The 21,766-nt window shown below is 34.4% G+C and overlaps 2 protein-coding genes and 1 long non-coding RNA gene across 3 annotated transcripts; all 3 read right to left on the reverse strand.

Moving 5' to 3' along the window:
- Positions 1-1,517: 1,517 nt before the first annotated feature.
- Positions 1,518-4,487, reverse strand: LOC140182810 (uncharacterized). The gene is made up of 4 exons (XR_011878954.1): positions 3,894-4,487; positions 3,666-3,812; positions 3,388-3,548; positions 1,518-1,706 (listed from the first exon to the last, which is right to left on the reverse strand). It is a non-coding gene; the product is annotated as an uncharacterized lncRNA (long non-coding RNA).
- Positions 4,488-7,087: 2,600 nt separating this feature from the next.
- Positions 7,088-7,711, reverse strand: LOC112785718 (uncharacterized). Its single transcript, XM_025829159.1, has one exon. The coding sequence runs from the start codon at positions 7,709-7,711 to the stop codon at positions 7,088-7,090; it is 624 nt and encodes a 207-aa protein (XP_025684944.1).
- Positions 7,712-7,789: 78 nt separating this feature from the next.
- Positions 7,790-9,334, reverse strand: LOC112785719 (uncharacterized). The gene is made up of 2 exons (XM_025829160.1): positions 9,226-9,334; positions 7,790-9,165 (listed from the first exon to the last, which is right to left on the reverse strand). The coding sequence occupies exons 1-2, from the start codon at positions 9,332-9,334 to the stop codon at positions 7,790-7,792; spliced, it is 1,485 nt and encodes a 494-aa protein (XP_025684945.1).
- Positions 9,335-21,766: the final 12,432 nt, after the last annotated feature.

Consider the following 21,766-nt stretch of genomic DNA (forward strand, 5'->3'; position numbering starts at 1 on the left):
AGAGAGAGAGGAAGAGGGATAGGGGAGAGAGAGAATGAGAGAAATGGATAGAGAGGGAGAAAAGGGAGAGAGAGAGAGGGAGAGAGAGAGAAAGACAAAGAGAGGGGAGGGGAGAAAGAAGGGAAGGGGGAGAGAGAGAGAGAGAAAAAGAAAAGAAAGAGAAGAGGGAGAGAGAAGGAGAGAAGAAGAGAGAGAGGAAGAGGGGAAGGAGGGAGAGAGAGGGAGAGAAGGGAGATAGAGAGAGGAGGGGGAGAGAGAATGAGAGAAGGAGAGAGAGTGGGAGAGAGAGAAAGGATGGGAGAGAGGGAGAGAAGAAGAGAGAGAGAAAGGGAGAAGGGAATGAGAGAGAAAGGGAGAGAAGGGAGAGAGAGAGAGGGAGGCAGAAAGAAAGAGAGAGAGAGAGGGGGGGGAGAGAGGGAGAGGGAGAGAGAGAAAATTTAGAAACTAATTTTATATATGTTAAAAGTTAAAACTAGTTTTAGCCTTTAAACAAATTTAAACTGGTTTTTTCTATTAAAATTTGTTTTATTTTTATGAACTGGTTTAAACTCGTGCACTGTATTATAAACTAGTTTAAAACCAATTTCTTATTTGACAAAGTAATTTGGTTCAATTTCTAAACCATTTAAAATAGTTTAATGCAGTTTCAGTTCAGTTTATGAAAAAACTGAACCATAAACACCCTTACTTTTGGACTTTGGAGAGAATTTGTTCATGGATAGGTTTGAAGCTCTGCCTCCAGCTCAAAATTAAAGGTGGGGAGTGTCGATGTTTAATCACAAAGATGTACATTTATGGTACATTGGATCCACTTACAACATTATTCACTCTATATCATATCAAATTATATAAAAAAAATATATATATATATAAAATATTGAATTTTAACCAACCAATTATATATCTTTCCTTTGGTCGTTATTTGTATATTTTTTTTTATTTTTAAAATGTCTTTGACAGCCAGAATAATTGTCCAAATGACAATATCGTCTTACGATCTAATATCAAGTGAATTGTGTTTAATTATTCTAAATTTCTATGCTTCCTAGTCTTTTTTCATTGATTAAATCATTAAATTAACAAGTAACTGAATTATTCGCTAAGTATATCATACAAATTATGCATGATCAATGATTGAGCATCATTTTTCGACATGCAGATGAGTTATTAAGGACATGACCATTACCAACATTTTGAAAAGAAGAGAAAGCCAAATCGTGTATTCAAGAAACAAATTGATCAACTCCATCACTAAAGCAAAAGGTACACATGAAATTAAACTACAATTTAGATTCTAGGGAAGAATATTTGGATTTTACGTAGATAATAATTGTAACACCCTCACTACCAGAAGGTCACGCTTTCGGCTACGCCACTCTGATAGCAAGAAGTATTACAACTACTTTATATACTAAATATTAAAATAGGAGCCTGTGACTCGACACCGTATCGCTGATTTCTTTAAAAACCGGGAATAAATACTTTATCTTAAGAAAATACAAGCAGGCATAGATTCATATACAATACTCCTTACATAATATCTCATAATATAATATACATATAAAATATACAACTCTTATCCCTCTTACAAACTTGTAATAACAAAGGCGAGGGAAGAAAATAATCTAATTAATACAATAACATATAAACCAAACGCAGTATAACTCTTCTTAATGCTTCTTCATCCGGTTCCTGAAAAGGTAAAGCTGTAGGGGGGTGAGAACCTAACCACACGGTCTCACCACAGAGTTTCAAAGTTGTCATAAGAAGATATTTAATAAGAAAACTGTTTTCAAGCTCATTGATTATCATTGCCTTATGAATCTTTTAAAACCAATAGGAAATCGTTCAAAACTTTTTCAAAGAAACAATGTTTAATCTTTCAGAAGTCCGAAACCTTTCCTTTCTTATAAGAAAATCTCAATCAGAAACCAACCACGCAATCAAACAACACAGTCATTAACTCAGTACCAAAGTTCATTCTCAAATGTAGCACGCCAGGACAAACACAAGCAAGACAGACAAGGAAAGCACAAGTAGGTAGCAGTTACAGCAAATAGTTCAAGTAGCAGTTAAGAACAGTTTAGCAATTAGGCAAACCAAGATAAGTTCAAACCCAAACAAAGCATACAAATGCATATGATGCATGCCTGTCCTATGGCTGATGAGGCTCATCTGTTGGTTATCCAGCTAACCCGACAAGTCTGAATTGTCCTTAGACTGTCCCCCGACGTGCATCCCCAAGAGTCTATGCATAGCTTTTTCTCAAGTAATCAATATTGCTCAATGGGGGTAACATTCCCGGGAATTTATAGTGCCCGGTCACACTTACGTCTTAGGGTCAACAGAGTATCGAGTTTTCAACCTGGTACACATGGTGGCAAGCCACGGCACTTAATCCAGGAAATCTCGTATCTCAAATATTTCAAATTCATAAGCCATATAAATAATTCATTCATCATTCATCAATATCTAAGCCATTCTCAATATCATCATCATTCGTCAATCCATATCCCATTTCCAAATTCATTCAAAAATCATATTTCAAATGAATCCTTATCATCCTTCTTTTCGTTAATCAACAATCTCAATCCAAAACATAATTCTTTCTTTTCTAAATAAATCAATCTTAAACAAATAACGTTTAAGAACTACATCTTTTTAAACAATTACTTCCAACAAAACTTCCAATTTTATAAAATTTCGGCAGCATCTCCTCTAAAACTCGGATTCTGCCACCCTTTTCGGGTCCCAACCTAGCCAAACCAAACACCTGTTAATCATTCAAATCACTTCCAATAACCATTATCACAACAACAGCACTCAACCCAAGGAAATTACAAAATCCAGAATTCAATCAACCAACCCTATAAACCACAATTTAAACCGACTTCAACCAATAGCATCAATCAATAGTTAAGAATTCTCGGTCTTCTCAAACAGTTTCAAACCAAACCATCCCTCAAACACTTTTCGAATCATTTCCAAAATAGCAAATCATTCTCAATAAATAACCCGTTTTCAAATCTCAAGTCTTTTCCAAATTTATTTTAAAATCAAATTCCGATATCAAATCGGGTTTAATATCGAATCAAATTTCAATATTAAATCTTTTCTAAAATCAAACCGTTTCCAAAATTAACCTAAAAGGGAATAATAAATCTTCTCTAATAATTCAAGAAAAACCACTTTAACAACATCAATCAACTAATCCAAATATCCAACTTTCTCAATCGATCAGTTTATCAATCAAACTAATAATCTCATTCAACTAAAACAACTCAATTCAATTCATAAGACTCACGAAATCACAAAAATGTATTTTACGCATCAATATCGATTTATAACAACCCTGTAATGTAAAATAGATTTAAGAAAAACCCCTACCTCGGTGTCGCAATCGCATAGTTTTAACAAAACAGTCCCGCTTAGTCTAAACTCACAATAGCAGTGGTGATTCCAACACAACCGGGACGATGGCAGCATCACCAACTCCAATTACACTCGCAGCAACATCGAATTTGATGGAATCAAACGCAGAAACAACTCTAAAAATTCAAGGCAACACCGAAAATAAAATGGATTTAAAATCATAACAAATAGATAAACGAGACCATGGTAGTTTAGAGTATAAAAGTGAAACAGAGTCAGGAGAAAGGCTAGACCTAGGGCAGTGACACTGAACCTGGATTGGGGCAAATCAGCAGCAACGGTAGCAACGTTAGAACTGGCGGTAGCAATTCCAGTCACCCAGCAGCAACAATTCTTAAGGAACATCAACCATCACAGCCCACAGCTGCAGCGGCTTAATCCTAAAACATCAACGCTTAAGGTTCTCAGTCAACGGATAGCAGGACAGTAGCAGTGGAGGTTCATAAATAAAAATAACTTACAGTAACTAAGGAAAACAAGGAAACAAAGCGTAGCAGTAGCAGCAAGGTGATTGCATCAACACAAGGAAGATGGCCTCCTCCCCCACCTCAGCTCGTGACTCCGGCGGCGACGAGCTCCACGGACGGCGATGGCGGAGAAAACAGTGGCGGTGATGGACCTAGAAGCGGCGACTCTGCTCGACAGTAACGGACCCAGAGGCGGCAGCGATCACGTGCAGCAGCAGCAGCCCGCGATAAGGACGATGGCGGCAGCTTGCACAGTCACGACAGAAGCTTTGAAGGTAGTGACCCTTGGCCTCCTCGGTCAGTGGCACGACGGCGCGGGACGGCGGCGAGCTGAATGGCGGCGGCAACTGCGCGATCTCTCTCGGGTCTCCTCTCCCCTCTGCCAACAACGACAGCGACGGTGGCGGTGATACCCACCGCGACGCCTCCTTCTTCTTCCTTCCTCCCCTCTGCTCTCCCCGTTCTCTCTTCTCCCTTTCTTTCTTTCTTCTGGCTATTAGGTTTTGGTTGTGGGTGTTGGGTTATTTTGGGGAAAAGGGTATAGCGGCTAGGTTAGGAAAACTGGGGTTAGGGTTATGTTTTAGGAATTTAGGATTTTGGTTTGGGAATTAGGATTTTATGATAAAATTGGGGATTTTTAGATTCATCTAAAATTTAATTAAATCTCTAAAATTATTTTAAAATATAATTTATTGTATCAAAATACTAATTAATTTGAAATCAAATACTCTAATTAAAATTATAAGGTAATATAATTAATTTTTTTTATTTATAAAAATATTAATATTAAATTCTAAAATCTCAATTATTTAAATCAAACCATATAAAATTCTTATTATTTTATATTTGCTAAACTTTATTATTCAAATATAGAAAATAATTCAATAATTATAAAATTAAATAAAACCTTAAATTACTTTAAACTCAATTAATAAAAATTTGCTTTAATTTATCTTTAATAAAATAATTCTTGAGATTAAGTTACTTAATAAATAAATAAATTAACATTAACTCTTAATAAGATTTTTCTAAAATTTCTGGTTCTTACAATAATAACTAGTGAATATCGTAGGAAAGTTAATCTTGGCTCTAGAACAGTAATATGCTTTGATGATTGGTGAATGGTCCAACCACAAGTAATGAGAACATTTAGACTCAAGGATAATTACATTCATTTTCAAGTTCAGAAGCAATTTAAACACGTGACTAATAAGGAAAACTTGTCCATCCTCAATTACAAATGCAATAGAGCACGTTTGTTACTTGACATGTCTCTTGTATATAAAACCAGCTGTGATATAGAGAGAAAAAGGTGATAAGTTCCAATGGTGGAAATGTTTGAAATTCATGGCTAACATATGGCAAAGAAGAAGACAAGCAATTGGTACATTGGAACAAAGTAAAATATTATTTTCAAGTAGCAGACTAGCAGGCAATGCATCTAATAAGTGTGTGGTGTTTGACATGTGAATGAGTAAGCCAAGTCTAGTAGACAACTAGTTTGTGGTATGAGAATGTGTGCAGTATCCCTTGGAGTCTTGATGACAATGCCTAAGAAGGGTTCTAAGAGGTATTCTAGGAAGTTTTAAGTATATGTATGTAAGTACTAAATTTCTTAATTTTCTATTTATGTTATTTTTATTGACAATTAATTCGACTTTATACTTTTATAATTTATCCATATCATTTGAGTCGTATTATATAAAACCAATTATAGTAAAAGTAAAAAGAAGTTTTTCACTAAAAATAAAAAGAAGCTAGTAAACAAAATATATAGTAGTCTGCAATAATGGGGAGAGACGATTTAATAAAATTAAAATCACTTTGATTATCTTACTGTAGTGTAATACATGAGAGGCAAAGCTTCTACCATGAATGAGTAGCCCCATTCATCTTTAGAGGTAATGAGCAACATCAATCAACTTAATTCCTTAGAAAATTAAACACTCGTGAAAAAATTTACATGAACCTCATCGTTCTTAGAAGGGATGGAAATCATGGAATTCCATGAGACTCTCAAAATCCTCATAAAGGGGCTTAACCAATTTTCCAACTTTTTGGTGAACCATCTTTGCCTTACTTAAAGGCAATTTGTGAAAAATGTTGTCTTTGCTTATTTAAGGCAATTTTTATTAAATATTGCTTTGAATAAAAATTATCTTTGGCCAAAAATGTTATAGTGTAACTACCATGTCTGAGCTTCTAGTTGAGTCATCACAGTTGTTGTCCAATTCAGTCAGGATGGCCTCTCTATAAGAAAGTTTTACTGAAACTATTAGCCTAGGAAGTAGAATTCAGGTCGCAACAATGAGAAAAAAACGTAACGAGAGATAATAAGAATGAGAAAGAGTATGAAGGAGGACGTATGTATATTAATGAAAACAATCATGCTAGGTGTACACTAAAATAGACTATCAGGATAGAATACATGTTGAAATATAAAATATATATTAAAAGACTCATATAAAAATTATTTTCGTGTGAAGTTGATAGTTAAGAATAAGTAGATAATTTGACATATTTGACTAAATTATCAACAAAAAATTTTTAATTATCAACTTCACATAAAAATAACTACATACAAATTTTTATCATAAATTAAACTACGTATATATTTATATACAAATAGATGGCAACTAATTATATTAATTAATTTTAGTGTATAAATAACATTTTTATAACAAAAATATGAAATAAAAGTTCTACAAAATCTTTTTCTTCAAGTTAAAGAAGAAACCCCTAATAAAACTTCACTAAATTCTTCTGTACATCTCAATTCACGTCATTCTTCCTTTTATTCAATTTGCCGTTCACTCTAACAAACTTTAGACACAGCTCTCTGGTTCTACAATTTGTATAAAAATGGTGCCTATGTTGCATTTGTGGGCCCTACCAAGAAATACCAAAATATTAAAAAGAGAAAGTGGCTTATAATGTTCTTTATCATGCTCTGGGTACTACGGAATCTAAGAAACAGGCTCATGTATGAAAATATATCACCTTTGCCAATCATTAATTATTAATTATAACAAATAGCTCCCAATCAGGGGCGGAGCTAGGCTAACTATTTAGGGGGGCGGTGTTATATTTTATATTACTATTTCTATTGATAAAATTAAAAAAATAAATATATAATCTCAATCAAAGTAAGACAATAATATATAAAAATTACCACTTACAGTTTTGTATCATGAAAAGGCTATTTGACGTTTTTTTCTATTTTCAAAATCATCTATAATTAAATTTGTGTCGAAAATAGTTGCTAATTCTTTTTCTATATAGATGACCGAATTGTCTGCAAGAAATTCATCAGCCATCTTACTTCGGAGTCTTGTCTTAACAATTTTCATTGCTGAAAAAGCTCTTTCTGTTGTTGCTGTAGATACTGGTAGAGTCAAAACAAGACGTATTAATCTATCAACCATGTAATAAGTTCTTGATTTTCCTGTTTCTTGCAACTTGTTGCACAATTCAAAAAGTGTACCAATGCCTTTCAAATGATTCTGTATATCATGTTGATAATGTTGCAACTGAGATTTCAAAATATTTAGCTCATTAGAAGGAAAGTCAAGGGGATAAAACTTCTCTGCTAACTTGCTGATTTCTTCAATATTAAATGATTTGAAATTGTCTTTAGGATCCAAAGCACAACTCAAAGTCAAAAGCTCTATTGTTTGCTCATTAAATTTACTATTCAACTCTTGTATTTGAGAGTCAATTGTTGCCAAGAATACATCTATTCGATAATGATGCTCAACAGTCACACTTGGTTGACGAGATTGAACTCTTCCAAAAACATATTGTGCACTCATATTAGGGACTTCAATTTCATGTTTTTCACAAAAATCTTTAACATTTGCAAGAAAATTGCACCATCCACCATCTCTTAATTATTGAAGAAGCAACTTTGATGTAGAAACAATATGCATTGCATTAAGAATATCTTGAGATTGTTGTTGCAGTGCTTGGCAAAGAACATTAGTGATTCCTATAATCTCTTTCATCAAGTGCAAAGTGAAAACAAATTCAAATGACAATAATATTTTACTAACACCATAAGCCTCACCTCTTTGTGCATAAGTTGTCCCGTCTTCAATGATATTATTGAGAACAATATTGGTAGCAGTAAACATTTTTACCAAACTGCAAATAGAATTAAAGTGAGAGCTCCATCGAGTATCCCCAACTCTTTGTAAAGTGCTTATTTGATTTACACCTTTGCCTGTTTCTAATTCATTTTGAGCAACCAAGTTTGCATTTTCAATTGTTTGAACTTCTTGTAATTGATCATGTCTTTTTGAAGAAGCACTAACAATAGTGACAATAGAGTTTAATTGAGTAAAAAATTCATGAATTTGAAGTACCTCTCTTGAAGCTGTCACCAATGCTAATTGTAACCTATGAGCAAAATAATGCACATAGTATGCTTGTGGAGAATCTTTAAGAAACAAAGCTTGCAAACCATTCCACTCACCCCGCATGTTGCTAGCACCATCATACCCTTGACCCCTAATATTTTCAACTTGGAGATTATAATGAGAAAGGACAGAAATCAATTCTTTCTTTAAAGTTGTTGCACAAGTATCAGTGACATGCACAAGATCAAAAAATCTCTCTTTAACAAAACCATCTAGAGTAACAAATCTTAAAACAATGGCCATTTGCTCCTTTTTAGATTCATCTCTAGATTCATCAACAATAATACAAAATTTGGCATCTCCAATCTCTTCTCTAATTGAATTTCTCACCTTAGTAGCAAGAATATGTAGAATTTCTTTTTGGACATCATTTGAAGTATACTTAGCATTTTTTGGATCATTTTCCAAAACATTCTTTTTCACTCTTTCATTGTAAGATCCCAAAAATTTCAACATTTCCAAAAGGTTACCTCTGTTGCTTGAACTTTGGCTTTCATCATGTCCTCTGTATGCACAACCTTGAAATGTCAACCATCTAATGCAATCTATAGATGCTCCTAGTCGAATTCGATTCTTTTCAATCTCTTCTGATGTTTGCTTATGAAGAAGTCTATCAATATGTTGTGATTGTTTCATCAAATCATCACATGATTTTAGCGCCTTATGATGGAATGAGTTAGGACCTTTGCCAATGTGATTCAAAAGAGCACATTCTTTTCCACTATTTACTTTCTTCCAATTCCTGAAACCATTCTCAATAAAAGCATTTGAACCCGTATTGATTGAAGGTTTCTTAGCAAAAAGAAAGTACGAAAAATAATATATAACATCATCTTCTATAGAATATTCTAATCAAGATGGAAACAATTTAAACCATGAAGCTTGAAAGCGACGATGACTTTTATCACCAGAAAATGGATAATTATCAAGAATTGGTTGATTTGGCCCAACTTTAATATAAGCCCGATAGATTTCATCTCTTTTATTTGGAGGAAACTTCCAAATCATTGGTCGCATTTCAGGATCTCTTTCCAAACGAAAAACATCCAGTTGATTTGGAAGAAATCGTGGACGTTTTGAGCTATTCAATGAAGAATTGAAGTAATGAAATTTGATGACCCCTCAAGTATTGGAGTAGTAATAGTAGAAGCATCTTCATTCTCTTGATCTTTTCTTTTAAAAAATGTATCAATAGTTTTGAACTTACTCATAATTCAAATGGCCAAATAAGTTCCTATAATTAAAAATATATTTAGCAAAAAATATAAATTACAGTCTAAATCTTTATAAAATATAAAAATTATATTTCAATATAAAATAAAATATTAAAATTCAGAACAATAATACTAACATCCTAGTATAAATAATATAAAATTGTAATTAAATAGTTAACTAATAAAAAAAACTAAATATACAAACTAACATATAATAACATAAACTTAATTAACAAATAATAATAAATTAACTAATTAAGTAAATAACTAAATATATAAAAAAGAATAAAAATAGAACCTTTTTTTAGAAAGAAGAGTGAAAAATCACTTGTTAAACTATTATCTTTTTTTTTTAATCTGCAAAAAATAAAAAAAATAAAAGTCAAAGAGGTAAAACTGTAAAAGATAAGAAGATTAAAGAGATAAAGAAAAAGAAGAATAGAAAAAGTTGTTACCTGAAATTTTGGAAAGCCAAGGCAGGAAGGGGAAGAGGGAGAGATTGGTTGTATGCTGGAAAATAAAAAAAAGGGGATGGAAATTGAGGAATGATTGTACGTTGAGAATTAATAAAAGGGATAGGGGTTGGGAAATAAAAAAAGGATAGAAAATGGACTATTGGGCTGGATTTTTTTAGAAATTAAAGGGGGAGATTTGGAAAAGATAGAACAAAAAGAGAGGAGGGTCTGGGAAATAAAAAAAAAGAGAGGACTAAACTATTTTTTTTTAAATAAAAACTAAAATTTTGGGGGGCGATTGCCCCTTTACTTCTATGTACCTGCGGCTCTGGGCTGGATTTTTTTAGAAATTAAAGAGGGGGGATTTAGAAAAGATAGAACAAAAAGAGAGGGGAGGGCTGGAAAATAAAAAAAGAGAAAAACTACCATTTGTACCCATGAACTTTACGAACGCTGACAAAAGTATCCATGGAAGAAGAAAAGTGACTTTGTACCCATGAAAGGCTGGATCCGTCTGTCGATAGTACCCGAACGTCATTAAAACGTTAGCTCCGTTAAGTTAAAAGCCAACATGGCACGTTAACTGCTTACCTGGCTTTGAATCAGCAGTCTAACGTGTCCAAGCATAAATATACTGTTATAACATCACTCATTTTCCTAATTTATCCTCAACTGTTTCCCCAATTTCAATTTCAAAACCCTAGAATGTCTAGGAGAAGCAGAGGTAACCAATGTTCTTCGAATGGAAGCATCAGCGAAGAAGAGACTTCATCTTCCAAGAGGGATGAAGAGAAGACTTTGTTTGGGAGATGCTTTTGTGGACAGGGTGTGGTGTTGCTACAATCTGGAACCTTAACAAATCCTGGGAGATGGTTCGTAAGGTGTCCTCTATGGAAGGTAAGTCTTTTTGTTTTTGTGCTTCTGATCATATTAACTTATTGTGAATGATTCCTTATTCCTCTCTTTCACACTACAGATGATGGATTGCAAGTATTTTGTATGGGTGGATGAGATTGACAGAGGATGGGAGGGACTGGCAAGAGCCCTTGTTAGAAAAAATCAAGATAGCTCCTGTGGTAACCATGAGGTCAATCTCACTGGGCAAAGAAGAGGGATTCAAGAGAATAGTGTGAAGATCTTGTTAAAGATAGGGAAGCTCCAGGGTGAAATTAGAATTATTAGGTCATGGATTATAACTATTTTTTTGAGTTTACTGATTTGTGTAGGGCTGAATCTACTCCAATTAATCAATATGTAACTGTGCTTATGGTGTATGTTGTCCTGGAGTCTTTTTGTGCAGCTTTTTGGTTTCAATGATGATGAACTTAGAAGCTGGTTGGTCTCGATGATGATGAACTTCGAAACTCTGTTACTATCTTCACTTGTAATGGAAAAAGTCAAGTTGTGTTATGACATTAATGTCCATGATTGTTAATGTATTTGATATCTGTTAGATTGGAGTTAACTCAATTTTGACAAAAAAAGAAATATAAATGTCGTGATTTATCTTAATATAGCCAGAAACATGGTATTGTAAAATAAATAGCAAAGTTGTAACCTGGAAATGGAACTAAATATTCATTCCATAAGCTATAATAAACCTTGAAGTAATTTACTCATATGCAGTTATCAACAAAAGCCTCAAAACAAGGGTATGAGTTTGATGTAGCAGTAGCAAATCAAATGTTCCTAATAGAACCAATACAAACCATGAACATGAAAGCATCAAGTTGTGCTGTTTAATTACTAGGCATAAGTTACAAAAAAACCATAATATAAGAGTTCATAGAGCTCTCATTACAGTAAGTACTTCATCAAAAAACAAATTCACACTAGAAAATCCTATTTGTTGGGTGTGGAGTTGCTGCTGCCACTAAAAACCCCGTTGTTGTTGCCACTTGAAGATGCTCCTGTTGGTGGACGGAACCCAGGTACTGACCATCTGCCTGGTGTTTGAATTGTGGATGGTGGAGTTGGCATGAATCGCATAAATCGTGTAGTGGTCTCTCGACTTGCACCATGCATTGTTTGTCTGGTAACTCTTGGAGGCGGTTGGTTAGTTGGTGATGTAGGTCTAACAACAGAAGGTTGTGGTATGGCTAATTGGGTGCTCTGTGTATAATTCAATCTTATGCCCATTCTCCACAGCAGCTTCATACATCTTAACGACATCCATGTCAAGTCGCAAAAGCCTCAAACCACCATCAATTTCCATTCCAGGCTGTCGCCAGTAGAAATCAAAGATGATTGGATACCCAATGTCTTTCAGTAGGTCACTAATGAAGAAGCCATTTAGAGTATCCATGTTAACTATCTCCACCTCAGTAATTTCACCTTCTGCATAACACAACTTGCCATTCGATCCCCTTTCAAGTCTATCTCTATGGTGTATTATTAATGTGATATGCGTCGTGGTAGCTATTTCTGTCAATAAAAAAAGAATGAACAGTCCATATCAATACACCTACTATTTCAACAAGGACATTCAACTAACGCATAACCAAAGTTTAATCACAATCATCATCAAAAAGTTCAGAAAACAGTTGCACTTTATTTGAGACAAGCAATAAGAGAAGCTAAACTGCAATAGATAAAAATATTTAAGATAAAATAGATAAAAATATTTTAGTTATACAATAGATAAAAATTTAAAATAAAAAATATTTAAGATAAAGAAAGGAAATGAAGATGAACTTTTGATAAACAACGACTTACGGCTCAAACATTAACGTGATAATTAGTTTCTTAAAGTATTATTATTCATGTAAATCTTATTAATTATGTAGGTATGTCTATTACCACTAAATGAACAAATCATGGTTCATGGGAAAGTTAATTGTCTATTTTCACTAAAATTGATTCAAGAAAAAGTTTGGACAATGTTTATGACTTTTCTAATTATTAAATTATAAAATATGATTCACTCAATAATTAAATGACTATTGTTTCTATAAATCTATTACACAATAAAAAAGATATGATTTAAATTTATTAGAATAATTGAGAATTAGTAAAATTTTAGTTATACATTATTTGAAATTTTAGCTAAACTGCATTCATAAGCCCAATACATCCCTTAATCCTTTCCATTATTTATTACATGGAAAATGGGGTTTCAACTTTCAATTATTGATTTATAGAATAATGATTTGAGATATACATGTTATGATGTTTGGTGAGGAATATGTAATAGGCTATGTTTGCTGCTAACCCGTGTAAAATAGTGAATGTTTTCAGAAAAATGTCTCCTGAAAACTATAATTATCTTATGGTGGTGGTGGTATTATTTTCAACTGTGTAAAATATGAAGAATTTACTAAATTATATTTTGTTAGGTAGGTATCTCTTCATTGAGTGACAACAACATATTGATAACTTGGTGTTCAACAAGGACATTCAACTAGCGCATAACTAAAGTTTAATCACAATCATCATCACGAAGTTTAGAAAACTGCATATTTGTGAATTAAAATGCCTAATGAAAACAAAACTTAAGTCCTATGCTGATCAGATATAAGGTTTAAATAAAAAACTTCATTCAGGCGATATATCGAGCATGTGGTGTGCAATAAATTCAGACAGCGTATTTAGTTCTATGTTGGCATCAAACAACCCAGAAAATTCAGCCACAGCAAACATATTCACTCCAAAACACAGAAATCATGTAACTTAACCTACCCAGATCACTAAAATAGAATGAAAAAGTAATAAAAATAAAGAGAAAAAAGACAAGGAAGCAGGGAAAGGGAATTGAACCTGCGCTGATGAGAGGGAAGGACGAAGAAATTGGGCGAGGCGGAGGAGCGGCGGTCGCATCGGCACAAAAGTTCACCGCCCTTGGTTCCTCGCCGGACTGGAAGATGCGAAGCAGGGGCTGTTCGCGCAGAGACAGAGTGACTACGCGAAAAGGAGAGAAGAAATAGGAAAATGGAGAAGAAAATGGAAGAAGGATTGGGCGATGCTGGTCGCCGGTGGTGTTTTGGGCAGACGGAGGCGGTTGGGCGGATTGGTTGGTGGCGTCGGGTTCAGTAAGTGGTTCACGTCTCTCTCTCTCTGCTAGGGCATGCATAAGGGTGGTGGGGAAGAAGATGGAATGGCGCGAAGTGCCTCTAACGTTTCTCTCTCTCTCTCTCTCTCTCTCTCTCTCTCTCTCTCTCTCTCTCTCTCTCTCTCTCTCTCTCTCTCTCTCTCTCTCTCTCTCTCTCTTCTATAAGGTTCTTAAAAAAATTCAAATTAAAAATCAAAAGTCAGGTAAGCAGTTAACGTGCCATGTTGGCTTTTAACTTAACGGAGCTAACGTTTTAATGACGTTCAGGTACTATCGACAGACGGATCCAGTCTTTCATGGGTACAAAGTCACTTTTCTTCTTCCATGGATATTTTTGTCAGCGTTCGTAAAGTTCATGGGTACAAATGGTAATTTTTCCTAAAAAAAGGGAAGGACTAGACTAATTTTTTTTTCTTTTAAAATAAAAACTAAATTTGGGGTGGGGCATTGCCCCCCTTTACTTCTATGTACCTGCGTCCCTGCTCCCAATATATCTCTTGCGTATTATTGTATGGTTTGACCAACTATGTAAGAAATCTATAAAAGTATATAAAAGAGATTAAATTCTTGTAAAGTAAAAAAGTTAGTAACATGAAAAAAAAAATAGTTACCTTTAAATCAAAGTAATAGATTTATGCATTATCAAAATAAAAAATTTAATAATAATTAATTCTTTACTTTATTACTTTATCATTTGTCTTCACTTTATAAATTTTTTCCATATATAAAACTAACATCAAAAGATTTTCTACTAATGCAAGAATAAACTTTGTAGAAAATCTTTTTGGTATTGGAAAGAATTATATATGGCCATTAAATGATGTAAAAAATATTTAGTACTTTAACAAATGAATAAATAACTATATGTACCCATGAAAAATATAAACGCTGACAAATGTAATTATATAAAAAAACGACAATTGTAACCATAAAAGATGTCTTCTATATGATAGAAGTACTTAAACTCTAAAAAACTATTAAAAATCCCAAATTGCCCTTTCCTCCACTGTAACACCCTAAGTATCAAAATGTCACGCTTCCGGCTGCGCCACTTTGATAGCTCGGGTATTACGATGACTCTTGTAATATTTAAATACTAAAATATGAGCATGTTTAAAACTTTAACCAAATCTTTAATAAACATACATTCATACTTACAATATAAATTACAATACTCACAGAAATTTCATATATATATATATATATATATATATACACACACACACACACACATACATATTAATTTACAAACATCTCATATCAAAATCCTATCCCTCTTACAAAACTTGCAAAGCTAAAGGCGAGAGAAACATAAATACTAAAACAATACAGAAATATCGTCTAACAGAAAAGAATTAAGCTCTTTTGAACTTCATCGTCTATAACCTGAAAAAGAAAAGACCTGTAGGGGAGTGAGAACATCATTCTCGAAAGGGTTCTCACTATAGGGTTGCAGAATTACTATAATAGGATACGCGAGATAAAATCGTTACAGTGATTAATAACCGCCTTATGTATCTTTTCAAAAAACAAAGGTCTACTATAAAAAGTATTTGAAATCTTTTCTGAAAGAGGAAACGGTTCATTTCTTAAAAATTCAAAAGCCTTTCAAAAGGTTTATCTATGCTGAACCAGAATAGTTCTTCATACTTTTCCAAACCAGAAACATCAACCAGACATGGCTTTTGGCCCACCTCATGATCAACTACGGCTCTAGGCCCAAACAACCCAAACAACAACCAATCACCATAGTCCAACAGAGTCCCAGTCGCAAACACAAATAGGAAAGTTCAAGCACAAACAAACAGTTACTGCAAGTAGAACAATTAGCAGTTAATCACAAGTGATCACAAAGGCAAACCAAGTACAATATGCACACCCACACAATATCATATAGATGCATATGATGAATGCCTGTCCTAGTGGCTGATGATATCATCTGTCGGTTATAAAGCCAACCCGACAAGTCCTGGTAGCTAACCATTGGACTGTCCCTCTGTCGTGCATCCCCAACTCGAGTTGTCCACAATCATAATCATAATTCACATCCAACACCCTCACTGGTGTATATTCACGGGGGCGAGCTCATCCAGAACTTTCACAGTGTCTGGCCACACTTACGACATAGGGTCAGCAGAGTATCGAGTCTCAACCTGGAGCACGTGGTGGCTAGCCACTGCTTCTACCCAGGAAAACTCGTATCTCAGATAATTGGAAGTGCAACAATCACAATATCAGTAACTCAGCATGTATGCATTTATTCTTAGCCATAAATCAACATTCATCTCAGCCATCCGACTTAAATTCATGATTCATAGTCAGCCATCCAGCTCATAACATATTCCACAATCAGCCATAATTCATTATCATACACAGCCATTCCAGCTCATAACAAAATAGCACTTCCACCATCCAACATCATCAAATCCATAAAATCATCATTCAAGCCATAAATCACTTTTTCTCAATTCACTTCACTTTGAAATCAAAAATCAATTCTTTTCAGCCTTGACTTTAAAGTTCACATTCCTCAAATCATCTCAGACTCATAAGCCACCTTTACTCAAAGTAGGTTCCCTTTTTAAAACAAAGCCACCCTCGGCATCCTCTTTCCAAAACTTCCAAAATCATGACAAATTAAAGATCTCTTTCGAAATATTCAAAATCATCCATCCAACAACGGAATTTTATAACAAAAGTTCCTCAGCAAAGTCTCAAGTCTTTAGGGGAGAATAACATAATTCATTTCATCAAATTCGTTTAAAATCTTTAAAACTTTGGATTCCTGATTTGAGTAATATAAATAGGATCTAAGTCAAACCGAATCATGTAGTCAATTACTCTGAACACATTTTTAAGACCATTTCTTTTACTTAACCAAAACCAATTCCAATTCCATGATTAAATCTAAAGTGTTTCAAATTTCTCAAAGATTGTTTAGTCTTGAAAACTCAAAATTTAAACAGTGCTTTAAACTTTTCCCTAAAACATTGGAAAAATTAGACTTATCAATAAACTTTCAAGTTGTTTCAAAGTCATTGAAACTCCTTCGAGTAAAACCTTTTAATCAAATTAAAGAAGAACATAAACCCTTTTTATCTTTAAAACAACCCTCAAGTATAAACCTCTTCCTAATGACTTCCACCCAAAACCATAATATTTTTTTGTAGGAAACAAGGCTAAGTCATAATTCTCTTTTCAATAATTCTTTTTAAAACATAATTTCAGCACTTCCGCAATTACTTCAGGTAAAGATAATAAAAGTCTCAAATTAACAATTCCCCAAGTAATATAGTAAAGGCCTTAAATCCATAATTCTTCAAATAACATTTCAAACAAAGACTCGGATTCTCTAGAAATTTCGGCAGCATCTCCCCTAAAACTTGGACTCTGCCACCCTTTTCGGGTCCCAACCAAATCAATCCACAATCTTTTTCAACGGTCCAAAATCCAAAACCAGTTTAAAAGCAAGCTAAATCCAATAGTTATCTCATTTTCATATCTCAAGAAAACCGTTTCAAAAATTAAATCATTATCAACCGATTAAACTTATTTCCAAAACTTAAAAGAAACAGTTCAGCAACAATTTATTAATCAAAACCAAACAATAATCTAGTCAAAACATATAATCGTATTCATCCAAAGTAGCCAAACAATACATAAGACTGGTACAATCACTAAAAGTATATGATTCTCACACCAGATTTATAACAATTCTAGATATAAAATAGCTCCTTAGAAATGCCCCTACCTTAATACGCAAAACCATAACCCAAACGCGTCATAGGAACCTTCTCTCTCAACCCGAAATCACCGACAACCGCAACCTCAGCTCCAAGCCACTTTTGCAGTAACCACAGCAACTCTAATTGTGACATACAACAACTAAAACTATTTCTTATAGTAATTAACGCCACAAAACTTCAGCATATGATAACAGAGCAGCGATTAAAGGTCTCTTCAAACCAAAAACGGTTACCGTACTCGAGGAAACCAAGAAGCGGCAGCACCAGTGGCGGTTCCGGCAACACCAACGCCACAGCCGGTAACCAGAACGACGGCAACACGCGATAAACTCCTAGCACAACCAGCCTTAGCAACAACTCTCATGGCAATGGAAAACTTAACAGATAAAGAAGCTGAAGCAGGGTTAGAGCTTACTAACATAGAGGACTCAGCGGCTGTTTTCGGCGACAGAGGCGGCGGCAGTGTTTTTCCGGCGACAGCAGAAGTAGCAAGAACAACGACAACGGCATTAACCAAAACAGAGCATGATCGGAATGAGTGGCAAAACCCTGGAACAGTCCCGGCTAGCTCCATTAGCGGCGGCTTGAACCCTTTTCTGACGGCGGACTTAGCTTAACAGTGGCTATGCAGCGGCTTGAACGACACCCCAAAGCTGGCAGTAGAGACGTTCCCTCTCCCTCAGACCAGATCGGCGGCTGATCATCCTCAACGGCAATGGAGATGTGACGGCAGCGGCTGGGCTCGTTAACGACGGCGGCTACAAAAGGGGTTGGCGACGACAAAGACGGCACAGACAGCGGCAGCGGCGTGAAGCTCCTGGCGGCATCTTCCTCCCTTGCGCGTCTCTGCTCCGGAAGTGGGCTAAACGGCGACGACATGACTCCACAGGATGCCAACGCTCCTCGCATGGTTTTGGCAGCAACTTCACGGGTCAGCGGCGATGCGGTTAGGTCGCAGCAGCAGCGTGGTGACGGCGCGAGCAACTCTTCCCTCTCCCTTCCGTCTCTGTTCGACGGTGCCAAGCTTTCCTTCCAATATCCGTGGGTGTGTGCTGCGCAGGAAAGAGGGTGAAGAAGAGGCTAGGGCTGCACAGTGAAGATAGTGAAGAGGGGGGGGGGTTGGGGCTGCGCAGCGTGTTGGAAGATTCAAAGGGGGATGGGTATGGCAAAATTAGGGTAATATGGAAAACCAAATTTTTAATCCAACAAATTATATCTATAAAAATACCATTTAATCATTAATTTACAAATTTATTTTCAAATAGATACTCTAACTCAATAACTGGAGATAATTAAATTAATTTCCTTTAAATCATAAAATAAAATTTAAAATCTAATTATTCAAACTAAAGCGGATAAAACTCTCATTATTTTTCAATCACTAAAGTTTTAAATCAATAATAAGAAATACTCAATTAATATATAAATTTCTGAAAATTATATTCTCGAGTAAATAAAATAAATCATTAAATAACAATATTTAGTTTTTGAAAATTCGGGGTCTTACATCCTACCACACTTATAAAAATTTTCGTCCTTAAAATTAAAGTAATACATAAGATAATACATAGTCTTAGTACTTTACTCTTAAATACTTTTTAGAAGAGTAATGAACCTTGGTGTATATATATATATATATATATATATATATATAAGTATTCAAATACCGAACTACCATAAGAATTAAAGATATTTGTAAAGTATGGTGTAAGTCAGAAGATACAAGATAGGCTCGATGCAAAAAGGTTATATAGTTTCAAGTCTCTACAAAAATTTGAAGGGACAAAATAGGGTGCAAATCAAGATAGGCATTCACAAAGCAAAGTGGTAGTTAATGTGGTAAAAGGCTACAAAGCATGCTGGTATTTAAACAGCGGACATAACGTTCGCTCACAGATCTCGTACCCGCTTCAGAGCTTCAACTTCCCAATTTCATCAGTCACTTTACAACTCCATACCTGGTCACAAGTGTAACACCGCAAACTCTTTCACAAGGAATAAAACCCCCACAACTCCTCATAACGTTGTATACTTACCACTCCACCTTTTCAAGTTCACGAACTGCATTCTAAAGAGACTACCGCTTCACTTGTTACGCCTAACGGTCATGCGTGACTCTAAGGCAATCCTCGAGTGTATTCAGAAGAGTACTAAACCTTAGAGAAGGACAAGCGATAAGGACTAAACTCGCAAGAACTTGAAAGGATTGTTGGATCACAAGCAATCAAGGGTGTACAAGAAATGAAGAGTGCTGGGAAGAAAATACACTTTAAAAATCTCAAAATAACCCCGAATCAAAGAAGTATGATAAGAACGATAAAAGAGAAGGTAGTGTAGTAGTTTGAACAAAAATCAAGTTGAGCCAAGAAGTATAGGGTTTACAAAAAGGAATATCTCAAACCCAAGACAAAGCTCACAGAACTCAAGAGCACAATTAAAAATACTTCCGAATACATTGTTCATAAAAGAATTGAAAACTTGCGGAAAAATCACTTCACGGTCTAAAAGAAAAGTTAAGCAACAACATCCTTCGAGAGAGTAACAAAAGCATAAACGTGGCTTTACTTTAATACAATTTTATGTTGAAGTAGATTACGTAGAGTTTTAAAACAAATGAACACAGGTTTGGCCAAGAGCTAAAATACTTCCTCAAGTATTTTAGAAAGATAGTTAGGTGCACAACTTAACCAAAAGTAATCATAAAACTGGGAAGAAAATCAAATGCTAGTTCAAAAATTCTCAAAGTTCATATTCAAACAAGCGTGTATGAAATTATTGAAAAGACGGAAGAAGAAATTAAACTCTATTTAGAAAAGAAAATTCGAGGTAAAAATTTGTTTATAAGTTAGTAAAGGACATAAGTGGTGCGTTGCAAACAGACAGACTTCCGATAAATATGGAAACTTTCTAAAACTTCATTTAAAATGGTGCATGCCAACTTCAAAACAACTTTGTCAAAAATTGAAGGATGGTTTCAATTACAATCAAGCAACAGAAAAATTTAGTTTGGAATTTTCTTCAAAGAGAATTCAAAACTTCTTTAAAAAGTTCAAAACAAGACTCCAAAAGTATACTTGAAATCACCATCTCAGAAGGACATTCAAGAAGTTTAGGATGTAGTTAAAAAGGAGTCAAGCCATACAAGAAAGGATCTTAAATCAAGGGAGTTCAAACAAGGTCCACTAGGCATGAGACATCAAACAAACTTTCAACTGTTCCAAAAGAATACCAAAAGTCATAGGAAAAGACAACTCAATCGCTAGTAATTTCTCAAGAATAAATCTTTGACTAAGAACTCTGATAGAGACAATGAGAGGATAAACGATGCACTAATTTAAAATGAATCAAGCTGACTCACATAAGAAGGATATTCACAAGAGAGGGGATACCAAGATCAATGGTAATGTTCACAAGATGTAAAAAATTAGTTAAAAACAAAGTCAAGTATGACATCCATAGAAACAAAGACTTAAGGAATTAGTCCATGCTAGAAAGGAAAGATATGAGCCCAATATTTTCAAAAGAACAACAATTGCATAAGCAAATGTATCATGCTAAATTAAATTCGATTAAAAATGAATTAGGCGAAAATTGTCAAACGAAGATCAACCGGAATAAAGACGAAAATCCTTTCTTTCTAAAATTTTGAAAAATACCTAAGCACATAATCAAATAAAGATATGCATAGGAACTGTAGTAAGGTTATTTGAAAAATCAAATTGTATTTAGAGTAAGTATAATTCTTTAAACGAGTAGAAGATCAGGTGAGGTACTAGAAATAAATAGTTTTTTAAATTGCATAAGAAATTTTCAAAGTTTTATGTAGATGAGTGTATATTGAACCAAAAGTGACTTTATAAAAATTCAAAAATTGATTATAAATATAGCCGAATAAGAGAAAATTATGAATCATAATTTCTTCAAAAAGAGACCCGGAATAAGAACTTAAAAAAAGCATGCGGCATCAAAATAAGATCAAAATCATA

Source organism: Arachis hypogaea, chromosome 20, assembly GCF_003086295.3.
Source record: "Arachis hypogaea cultivar Tifrunner chromosome 20, arahy.Tifrunner.gnm2.J5K5, whole genome shotgun sequence".
NCBI lineage: Eukaryota > Viridiplantae > Streptophyta > Magnoliopsida > Fabales > Fabaceae > Arachis > Arachis hypogaea.